General features: G+C 37.7%; 1 protein-coding gene across 1 annotated transcript; it reads left to right on the top strand.

The window, feature by feature from the left end:
- Positions 1 to 5858: 5858 nt before the first annotated feature.
- Positions 5859 to 15145, top strand: LOC104240350 (protein argonaute 1-like). Its single transcript, XM_009795185.2, has 22 exons — positions 5859 to 6022; positions 7474 to 8138; positions 8245 to 8453; positions 8533 to 8682; positions 8786 to 8919; positions 9083 to 9192; positions 9363 to 9469; positions 9664 to 9802; positions 9881 to 9997; positions 11238 to 11345; positions 11505 to 11576; positions 12495 to 12617; positions 12710 to 12875; positions 12963 to 13222; positions 13319 to 13461; positions 13575 to 13637; positions 13722 to 13785; positions 13932 to 14067; positions 14156 to 14229; positions 14314 to 14408; positions 14494 to 14525; positions 14687 to 15145. The coding sequence occupies exons 2-22, from the start codon at positions 7482 to 7484 to the stop codon at positions 14902 to 14904; spliced, it is 3177 nt and encodes a 1058-aa protein (XP_009793487.1). The 5' UTR covers positions 5859 to 6022; positions 7474 to 7481; the 3' UTR covers positions 14905 to 15145.
- Positions 15146 to 15389: the final 244 nt, after the last annotated feature.

Genomic DNA, 15389 nt, shown 5'->3' with positions numbered 1-15389 from the left:
GTCGTTAGTGGTTTCTGTGGCATTTGCAGTCCATTTCAGTTGTTGGGTTCGTTAGGCCCAAGCTCAGAATTAGTTGTGAATTGGATTTTCGAGTCCAATGCCCTTTAATTCAATGATCGTTAATTAGTCAGCAGGCCAGAATGTTTAGTTAAAATAAGTAGAAGTTCTTCGATTTTTCCTTAAATAAGTAATTGGGCTCTTTTTAATTAGACTGGAGGTGAGCCATATTAGATAATACAAATAGTCTATGGCCCTCCAAACTTTAGTTTGAGTACCCCTTTAAATGAAATTGAGGTGCGCCGCTCTAAATAAAATCTTAAATGCGTGGCGCTTGATTGATTTTTTTAAAAAAATATTTTTAGAACTCGAGGCGCGCCATTTAGCAAATTTTCTATGGCCCTCGCAAAGTTTAAGACACGTAGTTGCTTTAGGCGCGTTATTTTAATAACACTACCTTCCTGAACTCGGGTGTGCATTTCATGTGACCCAAATCCAAATCTCAACAACGTTGAATAAGATGTGTTTCGGATTGCGGGTGCATTTTATGTGGCGCAATCCAAAAACATGTTTTAAACGACGTTAAATCTTTTTTAAAATAATCAAAAGCGGCTAATAAGTTAAAAATGTACCATAGGCTAAAACATGTAATAAAACAGATAATAGACCAATTATAATAGTTTAAGCGACCGTGCTAGAACCACAAAATTCGGGGGTGCCTAACACCTTCCCCCGGGTTAACAGAATTCCTTATCTAGAATTTCTGGTTCGCAGACTTCACAAGGAAAGTCGAATTTTCCTCGATTTGTGATTCAAAATAAACCGATGACTTGGGACACCAAATAAACTATCCCGAGTGGCGACTCTGAATAAAAATAAATAATTAATCTCATTTCGAATAATGTCACTTAAATTGGAAAAACTCCCTTATACCCTCTCGGGTGTGTAAAAAGAAGGTGTGACAATAAGAAACTAGACAAACTAAAGCTTTAACTGTGAGATCGAAGACTATACAAAAATATCAAAAATTAAACAAAAAATGTTACTTTTATTTTAGCCCAAGAATCTGAAATTAGTAAAAAATTAAAAACTTTAACAACAACAACAACAAATCTAGTATGATCCCAACAGGTGGGGTCTGGTGAGGGTAGTCTGTACGCAGACCTTACCCCTACCTAATGTAGGTAGAGGGGTTGTTTCCAATAGACCCTCGGCTCAGGAGTTGCTTTAGAGTGATAATGACATAAAAGCAGCCCCAAGAAGCTATTAGATTTCAAACAACTACGCGTGACAAGATAAATTCTTCCATGTTTTTTTATCTGTTTACTTCCCAGAGAGTTGCTTGTAAAAAAAAAAACAAATACAAAGAGCTCTACCAAGATAAGAAAGTAGTACTTCCCAGAGAAAACAAAATCATCCCAAGAAGAGTTCGATAGCACAATGAAATCACATTTCAAGGATTCAGATTCATGCAATAACCAACAACAACAACAACAACAACAACAACCCAGTATAATCCCACAAGTGGGATCTGGGGAGGGTAATATGTACGCAGACCTTACACCTACCCCGAAGGGTAGAGAGGCTGTTTCCAGGAGACCCTCGACTCAAAAGAAACAGAAACCGATATATTAGTACCATAAAAATGCATAATAAAAATGCATAATAAAAATGCATAATAAAATAACAGCAATACAATAGATATGAAATACAGAATACGAAATACGAAATACGAAAAAGATGGCTGGTATAGTAAAACTAGCAGGTAAAGCCCTGCATCAATAGACGACCAATGACATTCTTAGTCCAACTCCTAACTGGCTAGTCTCACTCTATTGTGCTGTAGAAATATTCACAACTCTCCCCTAACCTACAACCTTAATACTCGACCTCCATAATTCCCTGTCAAGGGCCATGTCCTCAGTAATCCTAAGTCGCGCCATGTCCTGTCTGATCACCTCTCCCCAATACTTCTTAGGTCGTCCTCTACCTCTCCGCGTGCCCACTACAGTCAGTCGCTCACACCTCCTCACCGGTGCATCAGTGCTCCTCCTCTGAATGTGCCCGAACCATCTGAGTCTTGCTTCCCGCATCTTGTCCTCCATGGGGGCCACGCCCACCTTCTCTCGAATATCTTCATTCCTAATCTTATCCATTCTTGTATGCCCGCACATCCACCTCAACATCCTCATCTCTGCTACTTTCATCTTCTGGATGTGTGAGTTCTTTACCGGCCAACATTCAGTTCCATATAACATGGCAGGCCTAACCACTGCTCTATAAAACTTACCTTTTAGTAACGGTGGCACTTTCTTGTCACACAAGACTCCCGACGCTAACCTCCACTTCATCCACCCCACCCCTATGCAATAACTGAGAGTTCGATAAAAAATAAAAAACTTTGATACCCAATGATATACCCAAATATTAGGGCACATGGTTGTACCAAGATATAGTTCTGACGATGATATTAGGGCACATGGTTGTACCAGGAAATTTCAATTAACATTCATCGAAATTTCTAACCAGGATATAGTTCTGAAATTAGAAAAAGTTCAAAACTTTGAGTATAAAACAAAGATTGTACCAAGATACCCAAATACTGTACACAATAGAAGATTATTTTTTCATCCCCATTAGTAAGAAACTAGAAAAATTGAATCTTAAAATATAAGAACAAAACTAAAAATTGGAAAAAAAAAAATTGAGCAAAAGAAATACTTACCAATAGAGAAAGGGATGAAGATTTGCTATGGGTGAGAGTAATCTAGAAGACAAAAGCAATGAATGTATAGGATTGAATTAGGTTAAGGGAGGCAGTGAAGGTGAAGGTGAAGCAGCGACAGATTATTGAAAAGAATTGGGAAAAGTTTTCCCAGTAATCTTATTTGGGCGATGATTTCTTTTCTTGTATTGGGGGAAAATATTTTCATTAATTGTAATATTTGGAGCGAAATTTATATAAGATATTTTTAGACTACGCTTATAAAGAGTTACGATATTATTAATTAGTTTAATAATATGACAACTCTTCAAAAATATTGCATTATGACTAATAAGCGTTGCCACATAAGTTGTGTATTGGCAACATTTAAAAAGTGTGGTCTTTATATTTTAAGAGCACGCTTTTTAAGGGTGGCCTTAAAAACCGTGGCCGAAGACTCTAATTAAAGGCCACACTTATAAAGTGTATCTATAGATATTTTTGGCAACACTTTTCAAGCGTGGTCTATAATTAGTATGGCTGTAGGCCTAAAATGCTGTAGTGTATCTTATTATTACATTTCATTTATGCCTTACTTCATATTGATGTCCCTTTTTTTGGGGCAATGTACTTCATGACACGCAAGTGTAGATAGGCGAGGTGAGGACCCTCCACTGTAGGCTGCCTCCAGATATCAGCTTTTGGTTGGTGAGCTCCAATTCTTCCTGGAGTATTGCCGAGTCATGTTCTAAATATGTTATTTTGTTTTATGAGGATGTCGGGAATCCTGTCCCGACTTATATATTATGGTCATATTTTCTTAGAGGTTTTGCAGACAGTGTCCTGTGTATAGCTTTAGGTATGTCATGTCAACGGCCTTGTCGGCCCCTATGTAACTATATAAATCTTTTTGAATTAGTTATGTGAGTTAATTTCTAATATTGATACTTATGTATATAGATGTGGCCTATCATGGCCCGTGACGAGTCTTATAGTAAAGAAGGATAAAGTACGTGACGCTCGGTTGAGTAGGCACCGGGTGCCATTAGTGGCCCTCCGATTTGGGTCGTGACACCCAATCACAGGCCCTACTCGCATATGCGAACTCTTGTTCGCAAAAGTTAGGCTCACAAATGTGAGATCTGCAGCAGACACCAGAACTAGTATTGCACCAACAATCTTCATATTAACCAAATTCATCCGAAACACGTCCAAAACTCACCATAGCCCCTCGGGCTCCAAACCAAACATGCACACAAGTGTAATAACATTATATGAACTCGTTCACGCAATCAAATCACTAAAATAACATCTAATTCTACGAATCGAACATCAAAATGAATGAAATTTCATAGTAAACTCAAGAACAACTAAAATTACATCTAAGCGTCCGAATCATGTCAAATAAATTCTGAATTGCACCAATTTTGCACACAAGTCTCAAATAGCGATATAGACCTATTTCAAGTTTTAACATCAAAATACGAACCCGTTACCTATGAAATTAACTTACGGTCAAACTTAGAAAATTTTCAAACTTTCAAAATACTAGATTAGGCAAAATGAGTCAAATCAACCTAGGAACCTCCAATTTCAATTCCGACCATACGCCCGAGTCCAAAATCACGACTTAGACCTATCGGAATCGTCAAAACACCAACATGAGGCCGTTTTCGTAAAATGTTGATTGTGATCAACCTAAGTTATTTTAAAGCCAAAAATCATGTTTTCTTCAAATTTTCACATAAAACTTTTCAAAAACAACAGGGACCGTGCACGCAAATCAAGAAATATCAAATAGAGCTAACAGAGGTCTTGAAATACGGAAAAAAGAGCTAATACTCAAAATGACATATCAGGTCATCACATTGATCCATAAATTTTAGATGTCTACAGTGACATGTGGTTTGATTCGGTAAGAAATGGTGTTAAATTACAATAAAATCAACATGCTTTGTTTTAGTGAATATACAACAAAAGAAATTAAATCAAACCCAACAAAGCTGCCAATATTTATAATATTGAGTTAAGCCAATAAAAAAAATAAGGCGTGAGATATTATTTATTTTAAGTTAAACTATACGATTTTTTCAAAAGGTCTCGCTGCATTAAGCTAGCATTTGGACATAAATTTGATTGAAACTTAAAAAAAAAGGTTTTTGAAGTTGTGTTGGAAAATAATTTTTGGAACCCCACTTGTGGGATTTCACTGGTTTTGTTTTTGTCATTGTTTTTTTAATCCACTAGGCGATGTGCCTAGTGCTAGTTTTTGTCATTGTTGAAGTTGTGTTTTGACATGCATTTTTATTTGAAAAAAAAGTTAAAGGTTTGTGAGTGAAAGAAAATTTTTCACCCAAAAACTGCCCTAAACCAATTTTTGGAAACTTGAAAAAAAATTCAAACTTTTTTCAAAAATTGATTATAATTCATGTACAAACAATGTTTTTAATTTTATTTTGAAAAAATTAGCTAAATTCTACTGCCAGACGAGAGCTAAGTGTATCTCTATATTTCATACATATATTTTTAATTACCAATGTGAGACAGTATTTACATAATTAACATATAACATTTCATACTATTTTATTTTGTATATTTATTTCTAGAAATCTTTGGTAATATCTTATATTTATTTTTAAAATTTTCGTGAATGTTAGATCTTTGGCATCTGATTTTGTTGAGTAACCTTTAGAAAACTTCACGCCTTGTTTGAATCTCGTTAAGGGATCTCATTTATCGACGAAGGAATATTTCGGTTTGTTCATTTATTCGGTCCAGCTATCAAGTCAAAACATTAAAATAAAGCTATTGGCCAACCACATATATAGAAATATAAAAAACACTGTTTTCTGTTAATGAGAAAAACAAGAACCAATGATTTAGGACAAAAAGAAAACTTGAAATACACAGCCTATGCGACCAAGAAAATTCCAAAAAGATGGAATAAAAAATGAAACCGAATAAACTTATTTAACATTTAATTTAATTTGATATTATTTATTGACCAAACTTCAATATAAAAAATTGGATTCCGTTTCCTATTAGTGACCCTTGCAACAGTAGAGCAGCGAAATGAAACAGAGCAGGGACAGATTCGTCATTTTAGAAACAACCAACCCTGGGTTTTAAAACAGCGAGTCTGATTAATGCAGCCTCTATTCGCTTTTTGTTATCTACACATTTGATTTTCTCTCTCTACAAATCACACTCACCTATTACTCTCTTTCTCTCTCTACAAACATATAGTGCCGTTTCTCTCTCTCCGCCTCTCTTCGTGTTTTAGGGCACCGTGGTGGTTGGTATCCCGGCGGCGGTTTTGAGGTGTATGATTTTACTGTTTATGTGTTAGTTTAGCTTTTACGGTTTTTTGTTAGATCTAGCTGTTTTTTTACTGTGTTTTTTTTCGATCTTGGGGTTTTGCCTTGCACTGATAGTTTGATTTTTCTTGTTTTCGTTGAGCTCAGTTAATTATCAGATCTAAATGACTGTATGAGTTTCTTTGTTTGCTTATGTTATGAGTTTTTCTCATATATGTTGTATGTGCCTCGAAATATAGGTTTTCAGAAGTTTGTTTGTTTCGTGGTTTATTTTAACTCTTCTCTTTTTGTGTTTTTTTCCTTTCAAAAATGTGAAGTAATGAGTGCAGTGTTGAGCTGTTTATCACTTGTATGTTCTTTTTGATATGTTACTTAATTTTATAGACTGCTGTAAGGAAGTGAAGTTTTGATTTCCGTTCGTGTATCATCCTGTTAGCTCTATTTTAATTGTTTGATGACTAGTTATTAAGTGATTTCTAAACTATATGATGTTTTTAAATCATTATCGGGTTCCTCTTTGTTATACTGCATATGACACTCTTAAGGTGTGTTGCTGTAGTCCTGTGGAGGCTAAGGCTGTGAGAATGTCCTTTATATCTTCTATACTTGCGTTTAAGCATAAATGATTATATGGGTAACTAAACTGCCCATTGCTATATTTTGATTAGTGAGGTTTTGTTCTTTGTTAAATTATAAACTTATATTTTTAACAACATTTGTCCTGTTATCTTTGTATATCAAGATTTATTGTCTTGTTCTATTTGTTACCATTTTCAGAGCAACCTGGATGGGAAGAAATTGCCTTTTGGGTTTGGTAGTGAAAAATGTTTCTATAAATACTTCTCTGAAATAAACAGAGAAAAGTCTATCCGCCTTTTAATCACAAAACAACCCAGTCGAAAATAGTGTACCCTATTCTCTCTTGTTGTCTTGTTTGAATTATGAATTCAATTAAGGTTGTACTTGTAGGAGTGAATAGTTTTATTTTGTGTTGTTTGTGGTCTTGAGAAATGGAAATTATATGAGCTTTTACCCTTTTGTTGCCCGCTAATGCCGTTCTCTTTGATCATCAAAGAATATGTCTAAAACCTTGGATACGTTTTTCTGTGAATCATAGATGAATCTAGTGAAACCTTTTATTTAGGAGCTTGTTGCTGCATAATATTATACAGTGGATCTTTTTGTTGCTGTTTGCAATAAAAGTGGCTTGCTTGAACACATGCTCATGGATGTTTAGTTTGTAATTTATAGGGTTCAGCACATAGATGTTTGGTTTGTGATTTATGGAGTTCTGGATCTGGAGCCTATAAGTTGTTGTCCTTAGGGCTCGTAGATTGGTATCAGATACAGGCAGCAGATACGCTTTTTGACGAGTATTATTAATTGTGTCTGGAAGAAAATGCTGTTGATCTCTTGAACATTTTTTAAGTGATAATCGTCCTTGGGTTGTTGTAGTTATTACCATGGTGCGGAAGAAGAGAACTGATGTTCCTGGTGGTGCTGAGAGTTTTGAGTCCCATGAAACTGGAGGGGGACGAGGTGGTGCCCAACGCCCATCACAGCAGCAGCAACATCAGCATCAGCAAGGTGGAGGAAGAGGCTGGGCACCTCAGCATGGAGGACATGGTGGCCGTGGTGGTGGGGGAGCTCAACGTGGTGGAATGGCCCCTCAACAGTCCTATGGTGGACCTCCTGAATACTACCAACAGGGCAGGGGAACTCAGCAGTATCAACGAGGTGGAGGACAACCCCAGCGCCGTGGTGGCATGGGGGGCCGTGGGGCACCTTCTGGTGGCCCTCCTAGGCCACCAGTACCCGAGCTGCACCAAGCAACCCAGACTCCACATCAGCCTGTACCATATGGAAGACCATCAGAAACATACTCAGAGGCTGGTTCTTCGTCTCAGCCACCTGAACCAACGACACAGCAAGTGACTCAGCAATTCCAGCAACTTGTTGTGCAGCCAGAAGCAGCTGCAACCCAAGCAATACAACCAGCATCGAGCAAGTCGATGAGGTTTCCACTCCGGCCAGGAAAGGGTAGTACTGGTATTAGATGCATAGTTAAGGCCAATCACTTCTTTGCTGAGTTACCTGACAAAGATCTGCACCAGTATGATGTGAGTGCTCAAGCATTGCTAAGTGTTCTAGTTATGATCTTCCTTTATATTATTTACTGAGGGTCTATCTTGATAATTGCTTGTCATCTTTTCTAATGGCTTTCAGGTTTCAATTACTCCTGAGGTCGCCTCTCGGGGTGTCAACCGGGCTGTCATGGAGCAGCTGGTGAAGCTTTATAGAGAATCCCATCTTGGGAAGAGGCTTCCAGCCTATGACGGAAGAAAAAGTCTATACACTGCAGGGCCCCTCCCTTTTGTTCAAAAGGATTTTAAAATCACTCTAATTGATGATGATGATGGACCTGGTGGTGCTAGGTGTGTCCCTAGGGTTTTGAGAAATCAGATTCAATTTTAGCAATATTTAATATATCCTTTTTCTTATTTGTGGTTGCAGGAGGGAAAGAGAGTTTAAAGTTGTGATCAAGCTGGCGGCTCGTGCTGATCTTCATCACTTGGGGATGTTCTTACAAGGGAGACAGGCTGATGCACCGCAAGAAGCACTTCAGGTGCTGGATATTGTGCTACGCGAGTTGCCAACGTCTAGGTATGGTTCTTGAACTGCTATAATATCTGTTTGTCACAAATATTGATTCCTTTTCAAATTATTTGTTTATTTATCTTTTCCCCTTTATCATGGTTGACTGCAGGTATTGTCCTGTGGGCCGCTCTTTCTATTCCCCTCATTTAGGACGAAGACAACCACTGGGTGAAGGTTTAGAGAGCTGGCGTGGCTTCTATCAAAGTATTCGTCCTACACAGATGGGATTATCCCTGAATATTGGTCAGCACAATTTTCATGACTTTGTTAAATCCTTTTTTTTGTAGTTTGATTCAGTAGAACTAGTAACTGATTGCCAGTCAAGCTCAGTACTTTTACCATAATGCTTGTCTGTACTGAGTATGCATTTCTCATCATTGTGCACTTTTGTATATTGGTGGAACAGATATGTCTTCCACGGCTTTCATTGAGCCACTGCCGATTATTGACTTTGTGAGCCAGCTTCTGAATCGGGATATCTCTTCTAGACCACTGTCTGATGCTGACCGCGTTAAGGTTGGCTTTGACATTTGACAATCTTATTCATGATCGTGTCATAATCTATCCGAATTTCTTACTGTTGCCAGCGATTGACTCGATACTTGGATTCTTCAAATATTAGGGTCATTTACATTGTTTCTTTCAGGTTGTTTGGCTACTTTTGTTTTAACTTCATTGAACTGCAGATAAAGAAGGCCCTGAGAGGTGTAAAGGTGGAGGTCACTCATCGTGGAAATATGCGGAGGAAGTATCGCATTTCTGGCTTGACGTCTCAAGCAACAAGAGAGTTGACGTATGTATTTGGCTTAGTATAATTATCATATTACTTTTTTCTCTGTTTATATCCAGTCATGACCATAAACCTTTTACATTTGGATTATATATAGGTGTAATTGGTGGTGTGCCTTCTGAGCTTTTAATGTTCTGTTGTCTATATGTGGGTTTTTCTCATCGTGCTAATCCTCGTCTTTTATTTGTTTTGGGCAGTTTTCCTGTCGATGAAAGGGGTACGATGAAAGCTGTTGTGGAATATTTTAGGGAAACCTATGGTTTTGTCATTCGGCATACCCAGTTGCCTTGTCTTCAAGTTGGAAATACGCAGAGGCCAAATTACTTGCCAATGGAAGTAGGTGCCTTTCTCATTGGTAACTAGTCTTTTCTAAGTATCTTGTGTATTTTATGTGCTTACATATCTTGAGTCCAGGTATGTAAGATTGTGGAGGGACAGAGATACTCAAAACGCTTGAATGAGAGGCAGATAACAGCACTTCTAAAAGTGACCTGCCAGCGTCCTCAAGAGAGAGAACGTGATATTCTTCAGGTTGGATCTTGCTTCTGAAACTGTTTCTATTACTCTTATCCTAATAATGAGGTTCGTAGCAAATGTGTAATCTGTATGATTTATGTCCCTCGTTTGTTAATTGCTTCATGTGAACCTTGACGTAGCTATCTTTCTTTGTTAAGTTTTATTGCCTTGTTTCATGTACCAGTTATGGTATTTTTTGAGAACGATGCACGCATTATGGTATTTGTTTGTCAATGATGCCTCGGTAAAGGTTTTTCTACGATGAGGAGGAATGCAATGACAGTATGGTAATACATTTCCAAAATTTTCCCCGTGGTCATTGGCGAATGCAGAATTTTTCACAAGTGGTGTCACATTTAAATAAATTAACACATAAATAAAAATGTTGTAGGAAGATCATATAAATTAAAAGAAATTTTAAAAAAAGAAAGCAAAAGAAGGAAAAAAACTAAACCTTTGTTACAAGTAAGTAAAGATGACACTACTTAGCAAGATTGGTAGTATATTGCAGAGGGGTGTCCCGTCCAGAAGTATTTAAATTCATTTGCTAAAAGAAAAAATAAGGCAAATTTACAGCAGGGAAGAATCGATCCTGTTACCTCCTGGATAAAACGTAGCATCTCCCCCCTTGCACCATAAAAATTTTGTTTGTCAAGTGGTGTCATCCATTAATATTAGAATGTTTTTAATGTTCATATATATATATATATATATATATATATATATATATATAAAATTAAATTTTTCATCGAAGCGGTTTCATATGACCCTGCTTCATCCAATATAAATCTGCCCCTGCCCGTGATTTTTAGTTAGTAAATGTAGAACTGTGGCGAAGGGAATGGCAATGAGTGACCAAGGATTCATATTTGTTTTTATGAGTGTTACGAAGTGTGATTTATTTGGTGAAAGGGTGGAATTTAGTTAGTAGAGTGTTCATTTTGATGCAATTGCTGGTTCGTAATTGTACATGCAGTTGTGCGTCATAGCAGAACACTTTCAAGTTGTGGACAAAATGTTTACAATGAGATTTTTTGTGACAAGCTTAGTGGGAACAATCTTACTGGATAAATTTTTGTTGTCTGTGCGTCTTGTACACTAGATACTCCTTGGTAGTCAAGGTATTTACTAATTGCTTTAGTGTTTTTCTCGGGCAAAACTTTTCCATCTTACTCTTCCTGCATGTTTTTCAGGATAAATTCAGGCCTTTTTGCAATGTTATCCGTATTTACAATCTAATACTTTCTTTTATTAGACTGTTCATCACAATGCTTATGCTGATGACCCATATGCGAAGGAGTTTGGTATTAAGATCAGTGAGAAGCTTGCTCAAGTTGAGGCTCGCGTTTTGCCTGCACCTTGGGTAAGTTGAAGCTTTCTCTAGTTTGTTTGGTGTGATCATGTGATTGAGGGTGATGGTATAACTAATCCTTCTGGATTCAGATATTCTTGCTGCAGATCTTTACTTTGGTGAATTAAGCTTATTTATAGGATTGTGAAATTATGTTAATTGTTTCTGCAGCTTAAATACCATGATACAGGTCGAGAGAAAGACTGTCTGCCACAAGTGGGCCAGTGGAATATGATGAATAAGGTAACTGAAAGTAGCATTATCAGATTCCTGTAGTTAGTTTGACTGTCATTTCTATGCAGATAAATGCCATGGATTAGTGTGTGGTCTTACAAGATTTGCCTGGTTTGTCACTGAACACTAAACTTTAGGTCTTCACTTAAGTATAGTTTAGCTGGTCTTGCCTTGTTGGTACTTGTTTACGCTACATGTAGCTTATGACAAAATACCCAGTTTGTTTGCTTTGTGCTTTCCTTTTTGATCTTGTAAATATCCTAGAGCAATACAACTCATCATTATGTTGGTGGTCAAAAAGTAGTTTGGCTACTTTTTGTGACAAATTCAAGACCATGCATTTAATATTGCCCCCTTAGCTGATGAGAGATAGACTCCATTTTTTCTGATTCCAGTGGTTCAGTCATACTCCCTCCGGTTCACAATAAGTGACCAGTTTACTTTTTTATTTCGGTTCAAAATAAGTGTCCAGTTAGGTAATCAAGAAAAAATTCAATTTGTTTTTACTCTTTTACCCTTATGTGCATATCCCTAAAAAGTTTTCTCACTCAGTATAACTATGTGACCAATATTTAATAAGGGTAGTTTGGTCATACTAGGTATTTTTGTATAGGATTTAGCATTTTCTTAATGGGCGTGCTAAAAGGAAACTTGTCACTTATTATGAACCGGAGGGAGTATGATTTATCATGGGCATCGATCCATCTACTTTAGCTGCACCTTAGGATGATATAGCCTTAAAAGTGAATAGTGGTGTTCAAACAAGGAAAAACCTATGTTGCTATCTTGGCACCCAAAGACATTGAAATGGCGTAGTAATCAATGAAACAGCCAGAGGGTTGCCATGTCTATTGTCTACTCTGTTTGGATTTTCGGACAGTGTTGGATGCTTTAATTATTTACTCTTCGCTTTATTATTGTTGACAGAAAATGGTTAATGGAGGAACAGTGAACAACTGGATCTGTGTAAACTTTTCTCGCAATGTGCAAGACACAGTTGCACGTGGGTTTTGTTCCGAGCTTGCACAAATGTGCATGATATCCGGAATGGTAATTCAGAAGTTCCAGTTTTCCCCCTTTTCTCCCTGTATTTATTTGATAATCCTGAGATATAACAGTTTAAGATACTTTTGTCTTTGTAGAACTTCAATCCCAATCCCGTTCTACCACCAGTGAGTGCTCGCCCTGATCAAGTTGAGAGAGTCTTAAAAACTCGATTTCATGATGCTATGACAAAGTTGCAGCCAAATGGGAGAGAGCTAGATCTTTTGATTGTGATATTACCAGACAATAACGGCTCTCTTTATGGTACAAGCCTAGAATGGTGAAATTCATATGGTGCTTTTGCAAACTCCTGGAATATGCTACAGCTGAAATTTTTACTTCTTTTCCTAGGTGATCTAAAACGGATTTGTGAAACTGAACTTGGAATTGTCTCGCAATGCTGCTTGACAAAACATGTATTTAAGATGAGCAAGCAGTATTTAGCCAATGTATCCCTGAAGATAAATGTGAAGGTTGGAGGAAGAAATACTGTGCTGGTTGATGCGCTCTCTAGACGAATTCCCCTTGTCAGCGACCGCCCAACTATCATTTTTGGTGCAGATGTCACCCATCCCCACCCTGGGGAGGATTCTAGCCCGTCAATTGCTGCGGTAATTGCTGTAGACTTCATTCTTTTGGTTTCATGAATCCACTCCTTTCATCTATATATCTGAAGCAAAGAAGTGCTGACTTTTCATATCTTTCAGGTGGTTGCTTCTCAAGATTGGCCTGAGATTACAAAGTATGCTGGTTTGGTTTCTGCTCAAGCGCATAGGCAAGAGCTTATACAAGATCTGTACAAGACTTGGCAAGATCCAGTTAGAGGACCCGTGACTGGTGGCATGATAAAGTATTCTGCCTTTTTCTTTCCTTATTTTCAAGGAACATGTCTTGATTTTCAAGTTTCAAGCTAATGGACTTAATTTTGCTTCTGACTGATGGTCTATCTCACTTATAACTCAGGGAATTGCTTATTTCCTTCCGTCGAGCAACTGGACAGAAGCCTCAGAGAATTATATTCTACAGGTATTGTTAATAACACTTCTATACCTGCATTATAGAAATTTCTGTTCCTTTTTTGTCTGAAATGGATTATCCTTTTCCCTTCAGAGATGGTGTTAGTGAAGGACAATTTTATCAAGTTCTTCTTTTTGAACTTGATGCAATCCGCAAGGTATTTTCTCTTCTGTTATACCTTACTCTGCCTGCTTACTTTAAACTCTGGATTTCTCTCTATTTTTTGGACCATGAAGATGGGTAGAAAACAAGCTTGCCCTTTTTATTTGTTAGAAGGTATGAACTGACTTGAACCCAATTCAGGCATGTGCATCTTTAGAACCCAACTATCAGCCCCCAGTTACATTTGTTGTGGTCCAGAAACGTCATCATACTAGGTTGTTTGCCAATAACCACCACGACAGAAATGCAGTTGATCGGAGTGGGAACATTTTGCCTGGTGAGTATTAGTCTCTGTATCTCTAGTGATTCTATACTAGCTTAGCTGCAAATGAATTCTAAAACCTTTTTATAATGTAATTGTGAAGGTACCGTTGTAGATTCAAAGATATGCCACCCTACTGAATTTGATTTCTATCTCTGTAGCCATGCCGGCATACAGGTAATAAGATTGGTATTCTACAAACATATGATAGTCATGTACTAAGGACTCTGTTGCAAGTTACTGGATTTTGTGATACTGCAGGGTACTAGCCGCCCAGCTCATTATCATGTTCTGTGGGATGAGAACAATTTTACTGCTGACGCCCTGCAGTCTTTGACTAACAATCTCTGCTATACGTAAGTTTACTTTTGAGCTGCCATAGTTCTTGAAATTTTCCAGCATTCTAATTCTGGTGGCTTAACTGTTACTCCTTAATTTCAGATATGCTAGGTGTACTCGTTCTGTCTCCATTGGTATGTACACTGCACTTGTTAGTGGCTTTTCTTCAGCATCTATTTTTATTTCTCAGTCTCAACCCCCCTCCCCCTCATCCTTTTTTTGTTTGGAATTTTTCCACGTATAGCCTGTTCATCGTAGCATGTTACTAACTCAAGTTCATTGATGCTGTTTGCAGTTCCACCAGCATATTATGCACATTTGGCAGCTTTCCGTGCTCGGTTTTACATGGAGCCAGAGACATCTGACAGTGGATCAGTCACAAGCGCAGCTGCTTCAAACAGAGGAGGTGTAGGAGCTATGGGAAGGAGCACGCGAGCACCAGGTGCTGGTGCTGCTGTAAGGCCCCTTCCTGCTCTCAAGGAAAATGTCAAGAGGGTTATGTTTTATTGTTAGAGAAGTTCCTCGCTAAACCGGGCTATATGATGTGGATATTGGTTGACTTGCTAGGAGTCATGATTGTCACTTAAATGGCAAGATCTTTTTTCTTTTGAAAATTCTTTTATTTATCACACCTTGGCTTGGCTTTACCGTGATGTGTGTGTGTGATATCCGGCTATTGTTTTGAAGTCTTGCACAAATTGGGTCATGAAATTTCAATTGTTTAATTCGTGTCAGTTAAGTCATTTGCACATGATGTTTGTGGTGTCGAACAGTTGTTCTTGAGGAGCTTGATTGCCTATTGTCGTAGTATGCTGTATGCCTATTTATTTTTTTATTTGGTCCTTGCTTGTAGTATGCTCCTGCGCTCGTGGCTTAGAGAGACTTAACATCACTCTTTCTTATTCTTTTCATTCTTTTTCTCCCTTTTTGATTTTCAATGCTTGGAATTATTACCTCTTATTGGATCCATTCAAACCCTTCTGCTTATTCACCTTTTG

The sequence above is a fragment of the Nicotiana sylvestris genome, chromosome 6 (genome assembly GCF_000393655.2).
Source record: "Nicotiana sylvestris chromosome 6, ASM39365v2, whole genome shotgun sequence".
Taxonomy (NCBI): domain Eukaryota; kingdom Viridiplantae; phylum Streptophyta; class Magnoliopsida; order Solanales; family Solanaceae; genus Nicotiana; species Nicotiana sylvestris.
The sequence above is the reverse complement of the archived record's forward strand: the minus strand, read 5'-3'. Positions and strand labels throughout refer to the sequence as shown.

What these genes read in the sequence shown, in the direction of transcription:
- LOC104240350 (XM_009795185.2), top strand. Translation starts at nt 7,482, where the DNA reads ATGGTGCGGAAGAAGAGAACTGATGTTCCTGGTGGTGCTGAGAGTTTT. An exon ending in GTGACTGGTGGCATGATAAA is followed by an intron (nt 13,462 to 13,574) that starts GTATTCTGCCTT and finishes CTTATAACTCAG; the next exon opens with GGAATTGCTTATTTCCTTCC. An exon ending in TACTCGTTCTGTCTCCATTG is followed by an intron (nt 14,526 to 14,686) that starts GTATGTACACTG and finishes TGCTGTTTGCAG; the next exon opens with TTCCACCAGCATATTATGCA.